This window comes from Haliotis rubra, unplaced genomic scaffold, assembly GCF_003918875.1.
Source record: "Haliotis rubra isolate DU_JTF1 unplaced genomic scaffold, ASM391887v1 Scf11, whole genome shotgun sequence".
Classification (NCBI taxonomy): domain Eukaryota; kingdom Metazoa; phylum Mollusca; class Gastropoda; order Lepetellida; family Haliotidae; genus Haliotis; species Haliotis rubra.
The window spans coordinates 313,578-332,554 of record NW_025765003.1 but is presented as its reverse complement, the minus strand read 5'-3'; the positions used below and the strand labels follow the sequence as shown (position 1 = coordinate 332,554).

Below are 18,977 nucleotides of genomic sequence, written 5' to 3'. Positions count from 1 at the left end.
AGTAGAGGTAGAATGCAACCGTGGAGTTCAGAAGCGCTTTAAAAAGCGCGACTGACCGACTAAAATCATTGTCATAATGTGGTAGATACGTGGATATTGTTCCCGAACAACAAAAATTATTTCTGAGACAGTACCGGTCGGTAAATGCTTGACCCGTCTAGACGGAACAGAAAAACATTAGGAACAATCCCGATAACGACATCTTACGTCAACGACATCAAAATATATCTCACACTGATATAATTTCGTGCACCTCTTGTGGAAAGTGAAAGGTCATAAAGACTGAACAAGCATGACGATAACAACAACAAATATAACAGACTTACATAAAACAAAACACAAATGTCGATCTCAAAATGTCGTCCGAGTCTAAACCGGAAGTTTTCGTACTTACGTTGAATTAATACAACTAGCTTTTACTCCATTGAAATTTAAACGTTCCACGCAAATATGTACTCATTCACACCGGACGTTAGTTATAAAGACAAAGCCTGAAGTTCAAAACGTGAAAAGAAAAGAAAAAATCATAAAATAAAAGTAAGTTGAGTAATTTCTGACATTAGGGTTGTTTGTTATACTACATAGTTTTTAGGTTTATACTTTTCCATGCGACCCGGAAGCGCTAATACTTCAAGGCCGGTCATGCAGACGATGGAAATGTGCGCTTGCATAAGGTGATATTTGGTGGATAGCAATGAGTGTCCTAATTGGTAAGTATACCTTGTTTATCAATGGTATGAAACAACACAGGGAGTGATATTTACGAATGCCCTTGGATATTAAAGTCCAAAACTGGAAATACAATTCCTGCTTTAGGCCAAAGTGCATGTGTCGGGTCATGGCAACTTTATATTTTGGCAAGCATGTTAACATTATGCTGCATGTGACATTTGCATTTCATCATATGTGACAATTTACTAATTCTTGACATCAGCAGTAAATCACAGTGTATGCACACCAGCCTTACCAGGTGCTTGATAAACAAATGTAGTTGGATGATACATTCGGTCTTATGATACACCTATCGATACGAGTCAGTCAGTTATTTGGCATGTCAGATAAAAAGCCTCGATAAAACATCAGAATGAACGTTTCTAAATAACAAATATATAGTTTCTTATGATTATGAAAGTAAGTTAAATCAGACGCCAAATGTTACATTGTCTCTGTTTATATCAGAAACATATATTCTACTTTTTGTGTGTGTGCAGACCACACCATAGTTAGGTGATCTATGGTGCGTGTGTATCACTGTTATTTGATTCCCCCAGCTGACCTGACCGAACTCCAGGATGGCACCAATGTCTCCACAGTCATCCATCAACCAGCCAGTAATGTCCCTTCAGTCAGTGTAATCAGCAAAACAAACTAACAAGGACCTTGGGTGCCATTGCCAACCTTAGAATACTATAGTCTGTTTTAAATTATATTCTGCATAGTGCATATGAAGTTCCTCAACAAACAATATCTTAAAAGTGTGTTATTTTAACATAGGAATCAAAAGATATTAAGTTATAATCTGTTTGCACTGTCCAAATACAAGACTGAGTTAATTTGATATTTACATTGCATTGGAATAAATCTTTGGTGACAGGAGCTTGACTTAACATGTTGGACATTTTTATGGTTGACCTTTCCTGGTTAATGTCACTGTACAGTGCAAAATTTCAAATATACCAGTACCCATGGAGGCCCGGGTTAGAATGAACCTTCAGTAACCCATGCTTGTCGTAAGAGGCGACTAACGGGATCGGGTGGTCAGGCTCAATGGCTTGGTTGACACGTGTTCGGTTCCCAGTTGTGCAGATTGATGCTCATGCTGTTGATCACCGGATTGTCTGGTCCAGACTCGATTATTTACAGACCACTGCCATAGAGCTGGAATATTGCTGAGTGTGGCGTAAAACTAAACTCACTCACTCACTCATATATACCAGTCCATAGCATACTATTCATCACACTTTGCCCAATTCATTGGTTCTATTTGTCCATTGCCTCTGTCAGGGTAGAAAGTCAACACACAAAGAATAGTGATAACTTACAGCAGTAAGAGCAAACTGTTGTGTTTTTTTTATGTCTGTAAGCCTTTTATGTCTGTTTATGTCCATTTAGCATCTAAATCAAAATAACTATCCATATACTTCCTTTTTTCCCTGTGTATACATGTTTAATGTGTTCCTATGTCACTGTTGCCAGCTATTTAGAGATAGTAGATGCCACCTGTCCCTCTGGTGTATACTCACTATGATGTGATAGAGTATGATTTATTAGGAATTATCAACAATAGGTATCATTGTGTCTTCTAGTCCATGAGGAGTCCCACCAGATCTTTAGTGTATCTACATCTAGTTGATGAGGGTTGAAAGAAATAACATTTTCCTGCCTCACACACGGAAAAGTTGCATTTCCTACAGAAGATAGGGTTTTCCTCACAACATTTATTTGATATGTTGGTAGATGAAGAGGACATTTGTTGAAAATCTAGACTCATTTTATAGAAGTCAATTTTGTTTCAGTTGTTTAATCTTGAATCAGTCCTAAAAAATATGTTATTAATCGATATATTTATCATTATTTTACCTCTGGCATCAAGAGTTAAATAATCTTTACAACAAGAAAATGAATTTGCCAGGCCCTATCATGATAGTGAGGTTGTTGTTGGTTTGGATCTGTGTGTAAAGTTAACCACTTCTCCATGCAGGTGGCGGCAGTGGTTTCATTGGACGACATTTAAGCAGGCTTCTTGTAGAAAATGGCTTCAAAGTCACTGTTGTGTCAAGACAGACTGGCCCGGATAAAATCACCTGGGTAAGTTATAGTAACTGTCAAAATTACATCTACTTACTTTCTAACCTGTTTGAAATGACATTTGCCAAGTTTGATTAGCGTAAAACTTTGTCTTGTTTGCACAGTTATGACTGCATAGTTTGCACAGTTATGACTGCCTGGTTTGCACAGTTATGACTGCCTGGTTTGCACAGTCATGAGTGCCCGGTTTGCACAGTTATGACTGCCCGTTTTACACAGTTATGACTGCCCAGTTTGCACAGTTAAGACTGTCCGGTTTGCACAGTTATGACTGCCCGGTTTGCACAGTTATGACTGCCTGGTTGTACACATGAATGTTTTCATCCCTGCAAGTTGATGTTTCATGCGTTTAACATGTTTGCATGTTAGCTTCAGGTCCACAGGATTGTAAGGTTATATTGAATATTCAGATCATTCCTTTGATCTGTAATTAAGCTAATCAGTCAGTAAGCAAAGATTCAGTGGCCATTGTCAATTCGTGTTTGTGACAATCTGACCATGAAATATATAAATATCCTAGTCAAGGATTGTTACCATTGGGCCAGTCTTGTTTAACACAGGCTGCGAATGTCTGCAAAACTGCTGATACAGCTTTTAGCATTACTCACTCACTCGTGTTTAAAACAAACGTGCAGTGGACTTGGACAAAGTACTGTATATGTGTCCCAGTCCACCCAGCTGTGAATGGGTACCTCGGTAGGATGAGAAAGCCACAATAACTCGGTGCGCCTAGTGGCAGCAAGAGTTGTATACTCCCCAGCAAGTTGGGATTGATAATACGATGTGCCGTTGAGATTGACATCCAATGATCGAGGGAAAAAATACCAGCTCCTTGAGCATGCACTAGTTGCGTGGATATGTGCGCTATATATACATCCTATAATCACAGATCTGCTCAGTTGGGTTATAATGACGTGCATACAACCAAGTCACAGAGCCTGACCACCTGATCAGTCTGACATAGGTTGCTGGTGACCTGTATTCTTGGATCCCAACAGAGACTAGACTAGGAATTGGGTGATAGTTGTTGGATGACAGTTTTGTTCAGTGTTCTTTTGCAGAACTATCTAATCAGCTTGAAGACTCAAGGTCTATAAAGCACCTAACATCCACTGTAGAGATGCTCAGTGGTGCTGTGACAATATTGGACATATGTTTAACCAGGATTTAGAAATAACAATGACTAAGAACCCAGGGCCCCATTTCGCAAAGATATAATGTAGCGTTACGACTGTCGTAAGTCTATGTTAAACTGTAGGAGTTACATCAGTCGTAGTGTTACGAACGCTTTGTGAAACGGGGTCCAGGTTCCTAAGACTGTTATAACAATATATTCACAAACATTTGGTATAGACATTGTCTTTTGAAATTAGTTCTATATATTTTCATGTAAGACATTGATGTTTACATTTACAATTTTATTCAGAATGACTTGAGTCGCTATGGCCTGCCAGAAGGATGTACAGCCGTTGTCAGCATGGCGGGGGAAAATATTCTCAACCCAAAGAGAAGGTGAGTAAATCGCACAATCTTCTTGAGGTGTGAGGCTCTATGTTGTGAAACCTCACCTTACTGTAATGTATCAGATTGTTCAGTCAGTTATGGATCACCAAAGCAGTTACTGTCAGTTATCTTTGGTTGGTATAGATGAATGTAGACCAGTAGAAATGCCTGTACTAAGGAAATATGGGCAATATTTTGTCAGACAATATTAAGGGATGTTGAACAATCAACAGAGATGGTTGAACTATCAGTGTGATTATAGTTGTCACAAGATGTTGTCTTGATTTTTCTCATATACACAGAGGTTGGAAGGCATGTAAGATACTTTAGAATGTTCAGAAAAGTAATATAAGAAACTCTGCAAAGTTAAGATATAATTTTGACAGTCCTGTCACAATAGTTGTTTCTCCAAAGCACTTTAACCAAATCACTGTTGAACCTGGTGCTAAACAGCTGTATTGACATCGGTTTATGTTTTGTAGATGGACACCTGAATTCAAGGAGGAGGTTTATAACAGCCGCATCTCCACCACCAAAGCACTGTCATCAGCCATCTCTGCCGCTAGCAAGGCTCCCGGAGGTATTCGTATCTATGTCAGGAGTGGGTGAGTATAGAGATCCTTCTTTGACAATAGGGGTTAGGGACCGTTCATAATTTATGGCAAGGTGGGGGTGATGATGAGTTTTATGCAGAAGCACGTACAATGTGAAAAAACAACAACAACAATACCGTTTGCTCCAACCTTCTCACTTCTTGTTGTCTGGTTTCCTTGGTGTCAGTACTTACTGCAGTGGGATGTCGTACATAGTGGTATAAAGTAACCGACTATGTAATCCACGAAACAAGGTGACGTCACATTTTATGGGCACATGAATGGGTGATGATTGTAAATGGCTTCCGTAAACAAACGTTTTATTCACGAGTGGAATATTAGGCATTTTCAATTTGCTGAATCAATGAATAATATAATCAGTGTGTATACAAAATGAAATCATGCATTTAATATATGAATTTCGCCGCACTTCCCTTATATCCACAAATCAAGGTTACGAGAGTGTACATGACTTGGATATATTCCATTTTGCATATCTCACATAAATAAACAAGAAACTAGTTCCAAAATAGTGATATTGTAGTGGCTTGATTCACCGACTACGTGAGTGAATCGTAATGAGACTAGTGTGATGGGTGGACTATCAAGTGCATCAGTGCTATAGTGTCAGTTTACAACTATTGTGATACTATTGTTAAAAAGGTTATCCAGTAGTCACATGTACCTTGGTCCGAAACCAAATTATTAATTATATGGTCTCTGGTTTAGTTTAGTTGACATGATCATGAATCCTTACAAATCCATAAAGTCATAGGTACTGCAGGTGGCTATTAAGTAAAGCGGCTTTCACACGACAAACTAAAGTTTGACAACACATGTTGCCAAACTCAAGTTTGAGAGTGTGAACATTCCAACAACTTGCCACCAACACCAATTTCAGAGTTGTCAAACTGTTATCGAGAAATAGGATTGGTCTCTATTTTCACCAACTTTTCCATCAAACTTTCGGTGTTGTTAAACTCAAGTTTGACGTGTGAGGTGAAACAACCTATCACAGTCAACAAAATTGTCAAGTGACCGCACCAGTAGAGACATGGTGCTCAAATGACACGAAAGTTTGACAACACGTGTTTGACGTATAAAAACGCGAGTTTGACACCTTTTAAAATTTTAACATTTGTTGTCAAACTTTAGTTTGCCGTGTGAAGGCCACTTAAGGGTTCCTCGGATCATTGTCTAAAATACTACACAACAAATGATAAGGATGACCTGATTCATCTGTAAGTCCACCAGTACTTATCAGACTTATAGTATAAATGTGGAAGGTTGGATGGTCGTCAACATATTTTTATCAGCAAGTATACCTGTACAATAAAGTTCAGAATGGAAACCCACATGATTCTACAAGCAGATGTATTTTGGATCAGTATGAATGGAGAATAGAACAATTTTTTTCATTATGTATATCAAGACTGATAATAGTTTAGTGCAGCAACAGTGTTAAGTTATGTCAACTTGTGATCAATGTGTTGCAGTCAGATTAATAATAATAATAATGATTTATCTATAAAGCACCTAATATCCACCATAGATATGCTCAGTGGCGCTGTGACAATATTGGGAAGGAAATAGTTCATATGGGTTTTACAGAAAGGCAGCAGTGAACAGATGGGTTTTTATCAGAGATTTAAAAGCAGAGTGATCAAAAGCACGAGCATCGATCTCCACAATTGGGATATGACATGTGTGAACCAAGTCAGCGAGTCTGACCACCCGATGCCGTTAGTTGCCTCATACGACAAGCATGGGTTACTGAAGACGATTTTAACCCGAATCTTTATGGGTGTACATGCAGTGTTACAGTACTATGTTGTAATATCTCAGAAATTCAGAATATTACAATTTAAAAAAAAAACTTTTTAGAAGAAAATAACACTTTAGCCAAGTCTGCCTGTCTATGAAACCAAGGTCTATGCTTGGGTATTATGTTTACTATCTGTACTCACTGTGATTGAGGGGACGGGGGGGGTAGCCTAGTGGTTAAAGCGTTCGCTAGTCACGGCGAAGACCCGGGTTCGATTCCCCACATGGGTACAATGTGTGAAGCCCATTTCTGGTGTCCCCTGCCGTGTTATTGTTGGAATATTGCTAAAAGCGGCCTAAAACCATACTCACGCACTGTGATTGCAGCCTACTACCCACCAAGTCCCACCGCGGAGTACACTGAGGACAGCTCAGGAGGTGACTACGACTTCCTGTCTCGACTGACGACAGACTGGGAGGCGGCTGCCAGACTACCCGACTCCATCGATGTCCGACAAGTCACTGTGAGATCAGGTCAGGGAGTGGTTGTTGTCACAAACTGCTGTTGTAATACTGTGCTTGACTAGTATAGTGCTGACATCATTTGGGCACACCTCAGTGTTTTGAATGAATGTATCCCTTTCAGATTTGCATGACATGTTGACTTCAACTTCATGTGGTAATGAAGAGTGTTATTACAAGGATGTGTGTCAGAAACCAAGTGAGCAAATGAGTTGGGTTTTCACCGCTTTTAGCAATATTCCAGCAATATCATGGAGGGGGCACCAGAAATGGGCTTCACACATTATACCAATGTGGGGAATCGAACCAGTCTTCAGTGTGACAAGCAAACGCCTTAACCACTAGGCTACCCCAACGCCCCATCAGAAACCAAGTACCATGGGAATCCTGACAATCAGAAGCACGGTCTCATGAAAGTGAAGATGTGTTTTATTCAGAATGTAAAATGTTCGAAAAACGATTGTCTGGTCCAGACTTGATTATTTTCAGAGGAGTCTCATGTAATGGGAATATTGATGAGTGTACGATATGAAGACATGAATCTTAACGATGTCGCTGTATTTGTAGTCATCAACATTTTCTATCTTCATTCTAGGTGTGGTCCTTGGTCGTGATGGTGGAATGGTTCAGCAGATGTTTATTCCTTTCTTCCTGGGAGTGGGAGGAAGGGTAGGATCTGGATCCCAGTGGTTGCCATGGATACATGTTGCTGATATTGCTGGGCTGTTTACACATGGAATAATGAATCCCAGTGTTGAAGGAGTATTGAATGGAGTGGCATCTGAAGCTGCCACCAACAGTGACTTTACCAAAGCCTTTGCCCGGGCCATGTGGAGGCCAGCCTTGTTCCCAGTGCCTGGTTTCGTCATGAATTTTGTATTTGGGGAAGAAAGAGGCAAGATAATTTTGGAGGGGCAGAAAGTGTTGCCCAAAAGGACTTTAGAAAGTGGGTATAAATTTGTGTATCCTGACCTAAAGTCTGCCTGCACAAGCTGTGCACAACTGGTTTATGTCTAAATTTGGATGATCATGAGAGTGTCAGTTAACATGGATGTCTGGAGCATTAGCTATTAACGTTAAATAAGGCATGAAGGTCTAGGGTCCTTGTTATAAGCCTAGCATTAAAAGTTAAATGTTTAGGATGCCCTGGATTTAACATTTCAGATGCAAGCTTTAAGTATGTTATATAGGTTGTTAGTAAAAATGTATTTGTTTCAGAGGAATTTAAGTTAAAGCTGTATACTTCAGGTGATTAAAGAGTATGTTGTACAATGTATTTATGATAATGTTCCACATTTTGTATCGGGTCAACCCGTGAAGATCTGGATTAGAATTGGTCTTTGGCAACCCAGGCTTGTCATAAGAGGCGACTAATGGGATCAGGTGGTCAGGCTCACCGACTTGGTTGACACATATTTCTATTGCGCAGATTGATGCTCATGCTGTTGATCAAAGAATTGTCTGGTCAAGACTGACACCATATAGGTGGAATATTGCCAACGGTAGGGTTACAAAACAAACACAACTGTACATGAAACCCATTGGCTTCTGAAATGTTTTTGCTGATTAAATTTGCTATTGTAGGTAGGCAAAATTATTATTTCCCCCAACTCAATACTAACAGTAATATCTGTCTTAAGAAATAATAGAATCTCCAAAACAATGATGGCATCATGCCGACAACCAGCTGCTTAAATCCTGTACCAGCTGTGTAATTGTTGTGTCCCAACAGGATGTCTCACAATACGTCACTGATGTTCACATTAAATAAAATCATTAATGACATGTAACAACAATGGGTGTACTGATGATTGTCAATGAAACACAAGCCTCATGGGCAGATGCTCCACATCAAAGAGTTATATGCAGTGAAGAAGTCAGCCTTGTAAATGTGGAAGCTCAATCATGAGGTCATGTAGAGTTTCAAACAAAATCCATGTGAATTTTCTGTTTAGCGGAAAAGCTTATACAAATGAGTAATTTTGATTTCTGATCTCAGAAGCAAAAAATAAATAAAAGAGTAGCATATTATTTCATACATACCTGTACCAATGTCTGTACCAATAAAGAAACGATAATTTCTAAATTGATATTCTTAGGTGTCTGAAAACCCCAACATGAGGATAGCTCATTATTCCTGAAAAACTGACTGACTTTGGTTTTACGCGACTTTTAGCAATATTCCAGCAACATCACGGCATGGGACTCCAGAAATGGGCTTCGAACCCGGGTCTTCGGCGTGACGAGCCAACACTTTAACCATTAGGATACCCCACCGCCCCATTCCTGAAAAAAGCTATGGTCAACATTTGAACAGTTGATAATCAAAAGTATCATTCCACCCTGTCCGTAGACTCAATGAGATGGTTTTAATATTACCTCCAAGCTGCACTCAGAGACTAAGACTTTAAGCCCTGTCATCCCACCTACCTTCGCTTCCCGAAAGAATTTTCAATATAACACAGAGCATCAATGTATTTGGACATGAATTTTATTTGGCAGGATAATAATGAACCATAGCTCTTCATCACAGTGGTGATCAACCACTTTGCACAGAAAAACATTATTTTACACAGACAGGCTTAGTTCATATATACAGTCTTATCAATACTTCATCCGGTATCTACAAAGCACGGCTGAATTTTACAAATAGCAATTATTTCTGAATATGTACACCATCTTCCTGGTCTAGAACATGCATTCTGTGACAACAATAGCACACACAAAAAATCACAACAAAATCAAATGTCATTTTACAGTCAGGTCTTGTTGGAAAGCAGGCCTGGAAGAATATAATGTGAACTTTAAAAAAGATTATGACAATATTCAAGGTTCCATGACCCTTAGTTTGAAAGTTTCAAGATCAATCTGCACAAATAATACTCGTGAAAAAAATAGTATTACCTTGGTAAGAAGACATTTTCTACCTTGAAAATAAATAGTGACAATATATGAAAACATGAACCACTGACGTCATTGACTTGAATATGAATGAGGCTGAGATGATCTGATGAAATGCACACATTCAGAACGCCACACAGCCCATCAGTGATGAAATAGGGACTTATTGGCATAAAGCTTTGGATAGGATATTCTTAATTTCCAAGCAGGGAAGTCAGCAAAAAGTGGGATTGCACCACCTCCAGGTCAATTCAGACAATAGGAACAACATTTCTGCATACTGGTTGCAACCCTGAAAGCTCTTCAGCACGGAACAAGTGACATGATCTAAGTCAACAAATGTGTTGATATCCTTCATCTCTTGACTGAAGATTGTCAATAGGTGTGAAATACCTGCAACTATCCACGATGAATTAGTTCCCTAAACCAATACAATCTAACCAAGTCCTGTAGCACATTGTCTCTTGTCTGACTGAGGTTGGTTTTACGCCGCTTTTAGCAATATTCCAGCAACATCACGGCAGGGGACACCAGAAATGGGCCCATTGTGGGGATTCGAACCCGGGTCATCGGCTACCCCACTGCCCCCCTCTTGATACTTTCAAACTAACAGCGCTACTATGTTCTTGCCATGAATCCCGAGGTGTCGATACATTTGTCCAATCGTAAACTTACATATCTCGCTAAAAGGTGGAACATACTGATAAATATAAAGCTGATTCCAAACTCATGATGACACTATCTGGTTCTTGCTGGAGTTGATGTGTGGATTTGTGACCTTCAGACTGAGTGAAGTCTTTCAAATCCATGCCTAACCTGCAAGAAAACGTCCTCTGCTCTTTGGTGTGGAGCTCCTTTCCAGTCTCAAGATAATAAGGGCCAAACTGACACACCATCTCCATGTAATGTAGGTAATTCATGAAATGAACAAAACTGGATGGGACTGCCAATTTGGCCACTTATAGAACAGATTAAAGCTTTATAACTCAACACAGGAAACTTAATTTCAGATTTAACATGCAAATCAACCATTAGCAATAGAAACCTCACATCTATCTATCCCCTTTTTACCCCTACTATCCATCCAATATATATTGCCACAGAAACCCAACTATTATCAATCATAATTTATATAGGAATATGGTACAGTCAGTATGTACATCTTCTCCAGGCTGATTACAATATAATATAAAGAATATACAAATATTTAATAATTACAGTTTCAGTCATGCATATTTTGATCTACTGTTTGTTCTACTCAATGCCTTCGATAATCCTACTATGATGGTGATGGTGTTGCGTCAAGATGATGGCAAGGTGGGTGATGATTACACATCGAGGTTCACCAACATGCACAATTCCACTATAAACAAGAGTATATACAAAATAATCACAAACTATGTGACAGAAAATACAAACGTTGCATTTTACCGTTCTGTGCCCATCTTGAAAAAAACACAAATATGTGATAGTTCTGATCAATGTGCATTTACGCTGTCCAAATTTCTTATAAATAAACATGTTCACAACAAGGCCAACGTCCGTAGCATGGAGCGAAGCATACAGGCTACAAATACTAAGATTAGATTTCAAGCATACCTATAGTGACATAGGTACCTGATTCAGGATTAACTGCTGTAGTCAGTGAATATCCACCAGTCAATCAGGAGTGGTTGACAGACAAAATTTAGCACTGCGAGATCTGATTAACATCAAATTATAGCACACAGTTCAGCTGGGCAGGACCACAACATCAGATCTGCCTAGGAATTCAGTCAGTGGTCTGTCAGTCCATCATGGAGAAACTGTCCTGGACTTGATTTACAGCTCCCAAGAACTCACTATACAAAACTTTGCATCCATGAAAGACTTGAAGCCGTGACTGGGCAAACGTGTCATTTCTACAGAAACAGCCAACTATGCTATTGCCACAGGCCTTGGGGAAAATTGGAAACTTCACCCATCTCTGTTACAGCATTTCCATTTTGGGTGTATGTCATTCGTATCCTCATTCGAATGGCTTGCTGTAAAACAAGATGTAGATAATGAGTCAGTGAGTCTAGTTTTACACAGCTTTTAGCAATATTTCAGCAATATCATGGCGGGGGACACCAGCAATGGGCTTCACACATTGTACCCATGTGGGGAATCCAGGCTTTAGGCAGGAGGAGCAAACGCTTTTTAACCACTAGACTACCCCACAACCCCTGTACATAACGAGACCGTGAAGGAGTTAGAATTTAAACTTGAACCAGCCATATTTCAGCCTTACTGGAGTGTTAGTCAGCACTATATGATTGAAGCCTGTAGATATTGGACTCCACCGGGTACAATGACACAAGGGCAGTGGGGTAGCCTTGTGGCTAAAGCATGTGCTCTCACTGACAAGCCACCAAGTCACCCATGGTTATGACCCAACTATTAAGTCACCTGTTAAGACCAGTATCGGCTTCTGGAGTTGGTTCATTTGTTTGTTGTTTAACGCAGCACTCAGCAATATTCCAGCTATATGGCGGCGGTAAATAATCAAGTCTGGACCAGACAATCCTGTGATCAGCATCATGAGCCTGACCACTCAATCCTGTAGGTCGCTTCTTACGACAAGCATGGGTTAACTGAATCTCCACGTGGGGTTAACTGAATCTCCACGTGGGATTATGATTCAGTAGATAAAACACTACAAGGGATATTCCTGCCATATCATGAGTGAGTGAGAGTTTTACACCGCTTTCAGCAATATTCCAGCAATATCATAGCAGGGACACCAAAAAATGGGCTCTGATCGCTTGAGGGAGTTAGGTGTGTGAGTGAGTTATCTCTGGCACTGCTTCAAACAGTATTTCAGTTACATCATGGCTTAACTCAAAATGGGCAGATGCAAGTCTCTGACAGGTACCACTTATTGCCTCATGAGGAAGATAAACCCAAAATGACTCAGGTCTAAGGCATTTCCAAACGTACAAGCATGGGTATGGTGCAGACAAACCAGTCATCTAGGATTCAAACCAACAATAACAGGTAATGCAACTCTGGGCAGCTAAGACTAGGCTGACCATGTAATACAAACGTATAGTAGTGTGATTGCCCTGACCTTGGAGGGGTTCTGGATGCAGATGACTTGTTCCACAAACCCATCATTCATTGGCGGCAGATTGTTACCCGAGGGGGACTGAAGCTGCAGCTGGAATGACTGTGAACAGAAAGCACTGGATAATATTTCACTGTTATCTACCTACAGTAAACTATGGTAATAGCGAGCCCAAAGGCACCACCAGTGTTATTACTGTAGTTCATTATATGCATTTCAACTTGTATATACAGCAAAACCAAAAAACAAGAACAGTTCATTTTATCCATAAGTTTGTTATAAACGTGCCCTTTATAAACATAGTTTACTGTATCTGGTTTTGGGACATTGCTCTACTGTGCCTTCTGGGAGAGAAGTTTCTATTACAGCTTAGGGGAATGAAGAGATTTCAATCAATGAGTCTGGATAAATTTCAAATAAAGAGGTAAACTGGGAGGAACCTTTCTAAGGTTAACCTTAACTCCCATTCTTTAACTCCATACAATACTATGACAACATGCTCAGTAACTCTATTTTATGCACCTTTGGAACGGCTGCCTGGAAAACAAAATCTGAGATTGAAGTTGCGGAGGAGTTGGTGGCCTTCATGTTGATGATGGTGGTTTCAGCCAGGCCTCCCTGACGCTCACACTTGAACTCCAGGAGCAGCCCATTCTTGTTAAAAGCCACAATAGGCAGGAAGCCTGTGGAAATCAATGGTACACGAGCATGTTTTTAATTAGCTTCCAGGCTTTCCATATCTATTTTTAACTAACATATACACAAGTTTGAGTGTTTCTTCAACTGTAACTTAATAAAAAAAATTCGAATTGTCAGCTTTATGATTTCTCAGGACCCATTTTGTAGCTTTGGACGCTTGGATTTCTTTCCCTTTCTTACATAAATAAATCCCTGCAAGCGTCAGACAATGTGAGCTTACCCGTGCCTCCGTTCATCTGGTTGCTGAGGGGCTGCTGTGATGGCTGTACAAAACCCTCCATGAGGTTGTTCTGAGGCACCGGCACTGCAACACAACAAGTGAATGTCAATAACAAGTCATTTGGAAAAAGTAAGTCTAAAGAGATCAGTTCTGAGCTGTGAGCATGAGCTTGAGAGTTCACCACACACGGAGGTGATGTGGTAGACTGTTCACTAATATCTGCTGAGTTTGCCGCTCCAGTGGGTGATCATGTGACACACTAAGGAACTAAATGATTACTTTACAACTCATCATCAAATGACCAAGAAGCTGAGAGTGAGTGAGTTTGCCGCTCCAGTGGGTGAGCATGTGACACACTAAAGAACTAAATGATTACTGTACAACTCATCATTAAATGATCTGGATGCTAAGAGTTTAGTTTTATGCCGCTTTTAGCAATATTCCAGCAATATTACAGCAGGGGACACCAGAAAAAAAATACCCACAGTCCTGCACATCAGAGTGACATTAGTATTGAAAGACTTCATTCCCATACTACCAAGCTGTCTCTGAACAATGGAGGCCATTTTAATATGGACATTTGTAGAGCGCAGTAGTAACTCCATTTTGAAAGGAAATGCTCAATCACATAATTGTTGGCATATAGAATTGCAGGAGATGTTGCATATTGGAATGTGCTACATTGATAGAGACCAAATACAACTGAGCTAAACTATTCTCCTAAAAATGTCCTCACCGGAGTTTGTAGGAGAGCTCATTGGGCCAAGGTCACCCAGAAGGTCAAGGAGGTCATCAACACCACTGCCCTTTGCAGTTTCACTTGTGCTGTTGCCAGGACTTGAGATGCCATTACCCAGGATATCAAGGATATTTGCTGACTGCAATATTGGAACATAGACAGAACTATACTTTGCAACCTTTTTGTGTCAGAAACAACAAGCAGAGTCCAAAACATATACTTGAAGTATCCATATCCGTTGGCCTAATGATATTGGCTTTAAAGCACTATATATTTGGAAAAAAGTCAAATAACCTCTTAAAGAAGAAATCAGAAATGTCCTCTAAGTTCTTTATATTTCCCTGCATTGTGACAAGAATTTTCCACTAAAACATTTGTAAAACAAGAAACGAAATATGTTTTCTTCAGTATAATCCAGAATCTACATTGGACTAAGGTGTCCTACCTCTGTCTGTTGATTGTTCTGCAGGTTCATGGCGTTGGTCCTTTCCACCATGTTGGTGTTGAGCAGATCGTCCTCCTCTGCGGCGTTGGTCACCTCACCGTTCTCCATCATGTTGCGGCACTTGGAGTGGTCCAGCAGAGGCATCCGCTCCAACAGGGCAGATCTGGCAGACAGACAAATAGAGGGCAGGGTTAGTTGTTGTTTAGTGAGGCTCTCAATAACATGTCATCCATAAAACAGCAGCCAGCAAATAATCTGGTACAATCTAGTCATGACTAACGGGATCGAGTGGTCAGACTCGCTGACCTGACATATCATTGTATCCCAATTGCGTAGATTGATGCTCATGCTGTTGATCACTGGATTATCTGGCCCAGATTCGAATATTTACAGACCTTGTCTCCGAACCTTGAGCACCTGATCTATTCTGTCACCTATCAAACCCAGCATATGTTGAAGGAAGGAAGGATTTAATGTGACGCATGCTATGACATATTAACTCCCAACACATCCAGTGTGAAGGCGACATACTCCATCATCTGAGGACGAACAACCTTTTCATATTCTATTGAACACACAGGCAGGCGCAGGGCCGCTCTGATATATACACAAGAACAATATTTCATATTGTGACCACACCACCCTCAGTGAGCTCTCTAGCATGGGTATGGGGTCTTATTCCAGCCAAGTATATTCACAGGAGGCAGGCTGATCTACAGCCTTGATATCCTCTCCAGTGTATAATACCTCATTCTATTTAATAAACACCCCTGAGTAACATGAATTCATTCCTAGTTCGGTTGTAAGGAAGTTGACCATAACGCCCCTACTTCCAAAATAAATCTTGGTAGTGAATGGTTTCAGGGAACTCATTGTAATACACTAGGAAATGGAGGCTGGCAGCTACAATGAGTGAGTGAGTTAGTTTTACGCCACACTCAGCAATATTCCAGCTATATGGCGGTGGTCTGTAAATAATCGAGTCTGGATCAGACAATCCAGTGATCAACAGCATGAGCATTGACCTACACAATTGGGATACAATAACATGTGTCAACCAAGTCAGCGAGTCTGACCACCCGATCCCGTTAGTCGCCTCTTACGACAAGCATGGGTTACCAAAGATAAATTCTAACCCAGACCTTGGCAGGTACAAAGCCTACAGCGGTATTACCTCATGTGGTCATGCTTATTGAAGAGGCTGGTGAACTCCACGGATCTCTGCTGCAGCTCTACATCAGTATGGCACCCATACACCTCCAACACTCGCTGGATGTTCCTGCAAAATACTTGGAATTATGAAACGGCCTTCCCATTATCAGAAATTTGCGGGCCACTGCAAATGATATTGGACCGCTCAACTTTAACGACGGGCCACTATCAGTTCTGTTGTCAAATGACGTCATAGTGGGTGCGTGGGCTTACGGTTCATTTGACATTGGCTTTGGACTGGCAGATATTCTGGGGCCAACAAGTCAAAGCAACCCGAATTCCTGCTTGAAATAGCGGTAATATTGGCTTTCTTGCTGGTGCTAACCTTAACAATTGCACTATTAACGTTGTTGTTGGACCAAAACCGAACACTGAAAAGTGACGTTGTGCCTGACAGTTTGACATGTTGCAGGCCATGGTCTTGTCAAAGGCCAAGGCCGAATATCGTCATGTTCTGTTGTGACGTCACTTGAATTGTTCGGTCAGTCAACCCCGTCAGAAGTTGGTTTTGAGTAAACTTACAGTCAAATTCAACACAAGGTCCATGTATTTTATAAATAATAACAGTAATGCTATTTTTGAGGGCATTATCATTTGCAGAAGCCCTGGGTCTTTTTAATGGAAGACTTAGGGCTTCTGCAAATGATAATGCCCTCAAAAATAGCATTACCCTTATAATAGATTATCGCTATCGCAATAGTTGTTCCTCCCTCAATAGTCACCCCAACACATCACATCATGTTAAGAGTGAGCGAGTGAGTTTAGTTTTATGCCGCTTTCAGCAATATTCCAGTAATATCACGACAGGGGACACCATAAATGGGCTTCACACATTGTACCGATGTGGGGAATTGAACCCGGGTATCATGTTAAGAAACATGACAGGGCTCCAGATAATATTTCAACATCAGGAGTACGTATTCCTTATTTTTTCAATATAGGAGTACTGGAAAAACAGTACATTTAGAGTACTGAATGGAATTTGATGGCATATCAGTAATCTTGTGTTTCGTTTCATATGTGCACTACAACATTGCTACTCTTGTGTTAACAGGTCAGTGAACAATAAAACAATACTTTATCAGACAAATACGTCTGTAAATGATTTTAAGACTGTACACCATTGCTGTGGTGCGTATCTGCTACGTTTTCTAAATTATTTCCTATCGTATCGAGCATATTTTCTGTCCGTACATACGCCAAACCAGCCCTCATCTGGAGCCCTGCATGAGCTTCAATCCAACATAAATCTGAAATGATTATATGCTTTTAAAATGAGTGAGTTTAGTCTTACGCTGCTTTTAGCAATATTCCAGCAATATCACAGCAGCGGACACCAGAAATGGGCTTCACACTGCATTTTAAAAGGTAATGGACCTGGGACTCTGGGACCCCTGGCACTCTCAAAGCATATAAAAGAGATAATCAGGGGATGGGAAAAGTCTAGTGCCATGTGTTTGCTCACTGAAGACCCAGGTTCAATTCCATACATGGGTACAATGTATCAACACCATTTCTGATCTCCCCTTTCAACATTTGGCTGGAATATTGATGTAATCCTCAGCCTCTCATTAGAAATCATAGAGATAATCAGAAATGTAACAAAGTAATCAGATATGCAGCCAGAGGAATGACTTACGGTACAGCACGTGGGAGTCTTGAGCTGAGCTTCATAATGGCAGTGATGGCATACTCCTTGGTGATGATGGACGAGTTGCTGCCGGCCAGGATTTTCTCCAAGACCTGCACAACATCTTCTTCTGTAGCCTGTAAACACATCAATATTACACAAATCATTTTGATTATTAAATTCAATATTTGAGCAAAATGGATGCAATAATAATATCTGAGTTCAAGCATGAAATGGAAATCACTTGATTTGATTTGTTTGTTATTTAATACCACACTCAGCAATATTTCAGCTAAACGATGTCAGGCTGTAAATAACTGTCTGGACCAGACAATCCAGTGACCAACATTCAATATTTGAGCAAAACAGGCAGAATAATAACACCCAAAATGGAATTCACTTAAAATGATTCAATAATCAAACCTATCTCAACTCACAACCAAATTGGAATTCACGTAAAATGAGTCAATAATCGAACCTATCTCAACTCACAACCAAAATGTAATTCACTTAAAATGAGTCAATAATCAAACCTGAACTCACATTCAAAGGTGGCTCATCTTCAATGGTCTCAGAGAAGAGTTGTTCGCCGTACTCTCCGATACACCAGGCAGCGACCTGCACTAGAGGCTGCTGGGATTGGTCATCTCGGATGGCCTTGAACAGCTGGACAGTTGTGTATCCGTGTAAAGACGTTGCCTCGGCAATGAGCTGGATCAGTGTGGACACAATTTCTGATCTCATACTATTACCAGCCTGAAAGAAGAGACGGAAGATGAAACCAGGTCCCGATTTCTCGAAACAAACTTAAGTCTGAGTTTCGACTTAAGTTAGAGTTTTTACTCAAATTTGA

At 40.3% G+C, this 18,977-nt stretch overlaps 3 protein-coding genes across 8 annotated transcripts in view; 1 reads left to right on the top strand and 2 right to left on the bottom strand.

Annotated features, from left to right (window-relative positions):
- LOC124284079 (E3 ubiquitin-protein ligase AMFR-like) overlaps window positions 1-7,060 on the bottom strand; it is a 37,345-nt gene extending 30,285 nt beyond the window's left edge. Inside the window, 1 exon segment of the mRNA XM_046720138.1 lies at window positions 7,041-7,060. The gene's annotated coding sequence lies outside the window, so the exon portion shown is untranslated.
- On the top strand, window positions 613-8,459 carry LOC124284088 (epimerase family protein SDR39U1-like). The gene is given in 8 exon segments (XM_046720148.1): window positions 613-710; window positions 2,702-2,808; window positions 4,235-4,320; window positions 4,794-4,884; window positions 4,886-4,916; window positions 7,056-7,202; window positions 7,786-8,241; window positions 8,348-8,459. Coding segments are annotated over 7 exon segments (900 nt in total). The 5' UTR covers window positions 613-694; the 3' UTR covers window positions 8,208-8,241; window positions 8,348-8,459.
- Window positions 8,460-11,498: 3,039 nt separating this feature from the next.
- Window positions 11,499-18,977, bottom strand: part of LOC124284041 (AP-1 complex subunit gamma-1-like) — a 33,822-nt gene continuing 26,343 nt past the window's right edge. For all 6 annotated transcript variants that reach the window (XM_046720109.1, XM_046720119.1, XM_046720120.1 and 3 more), the window contains 9 exons: window positions 18,668-18,880; window positions 18,134-18,261; window positions 16,457-16,561; window positions 15,283-15,445; window positions 14,835-14,976; window positions 14,099-14,182; window positions 13,702-13,862; window positions 13,183-13,281; window positions 11,499-12,115 (listed from right to left, as the gene is read on the bottom strand). In XM_046720109.1, the coding sequence (XP_046576065.1) occupies window positions 12,014-12,115; window positions 13,183-13,281; window positions 13,702-13,862; window positions 14,099-14,182; window positions 14,835-14,976; window positions 15,283-15,445; window positions 16,457-16,561; window positions 18,134-18,261; window positions 18,668-18,880 (1,197 nt within the window). In that variant the 3' untranslated portion in view covers window positions 11,499-12,013. The remainder of the gene's footprint in view (window positions 12,116-13,182; window positions 13,282-13,701; window positions 13,863-14,098; window positions 14,183-14,834; window positions 14,977-15,282; window positions 15,446-16,456; window positions 16,562-18,133; window positions 18,262-18,667; window positions 18,881-18,977) is intronic.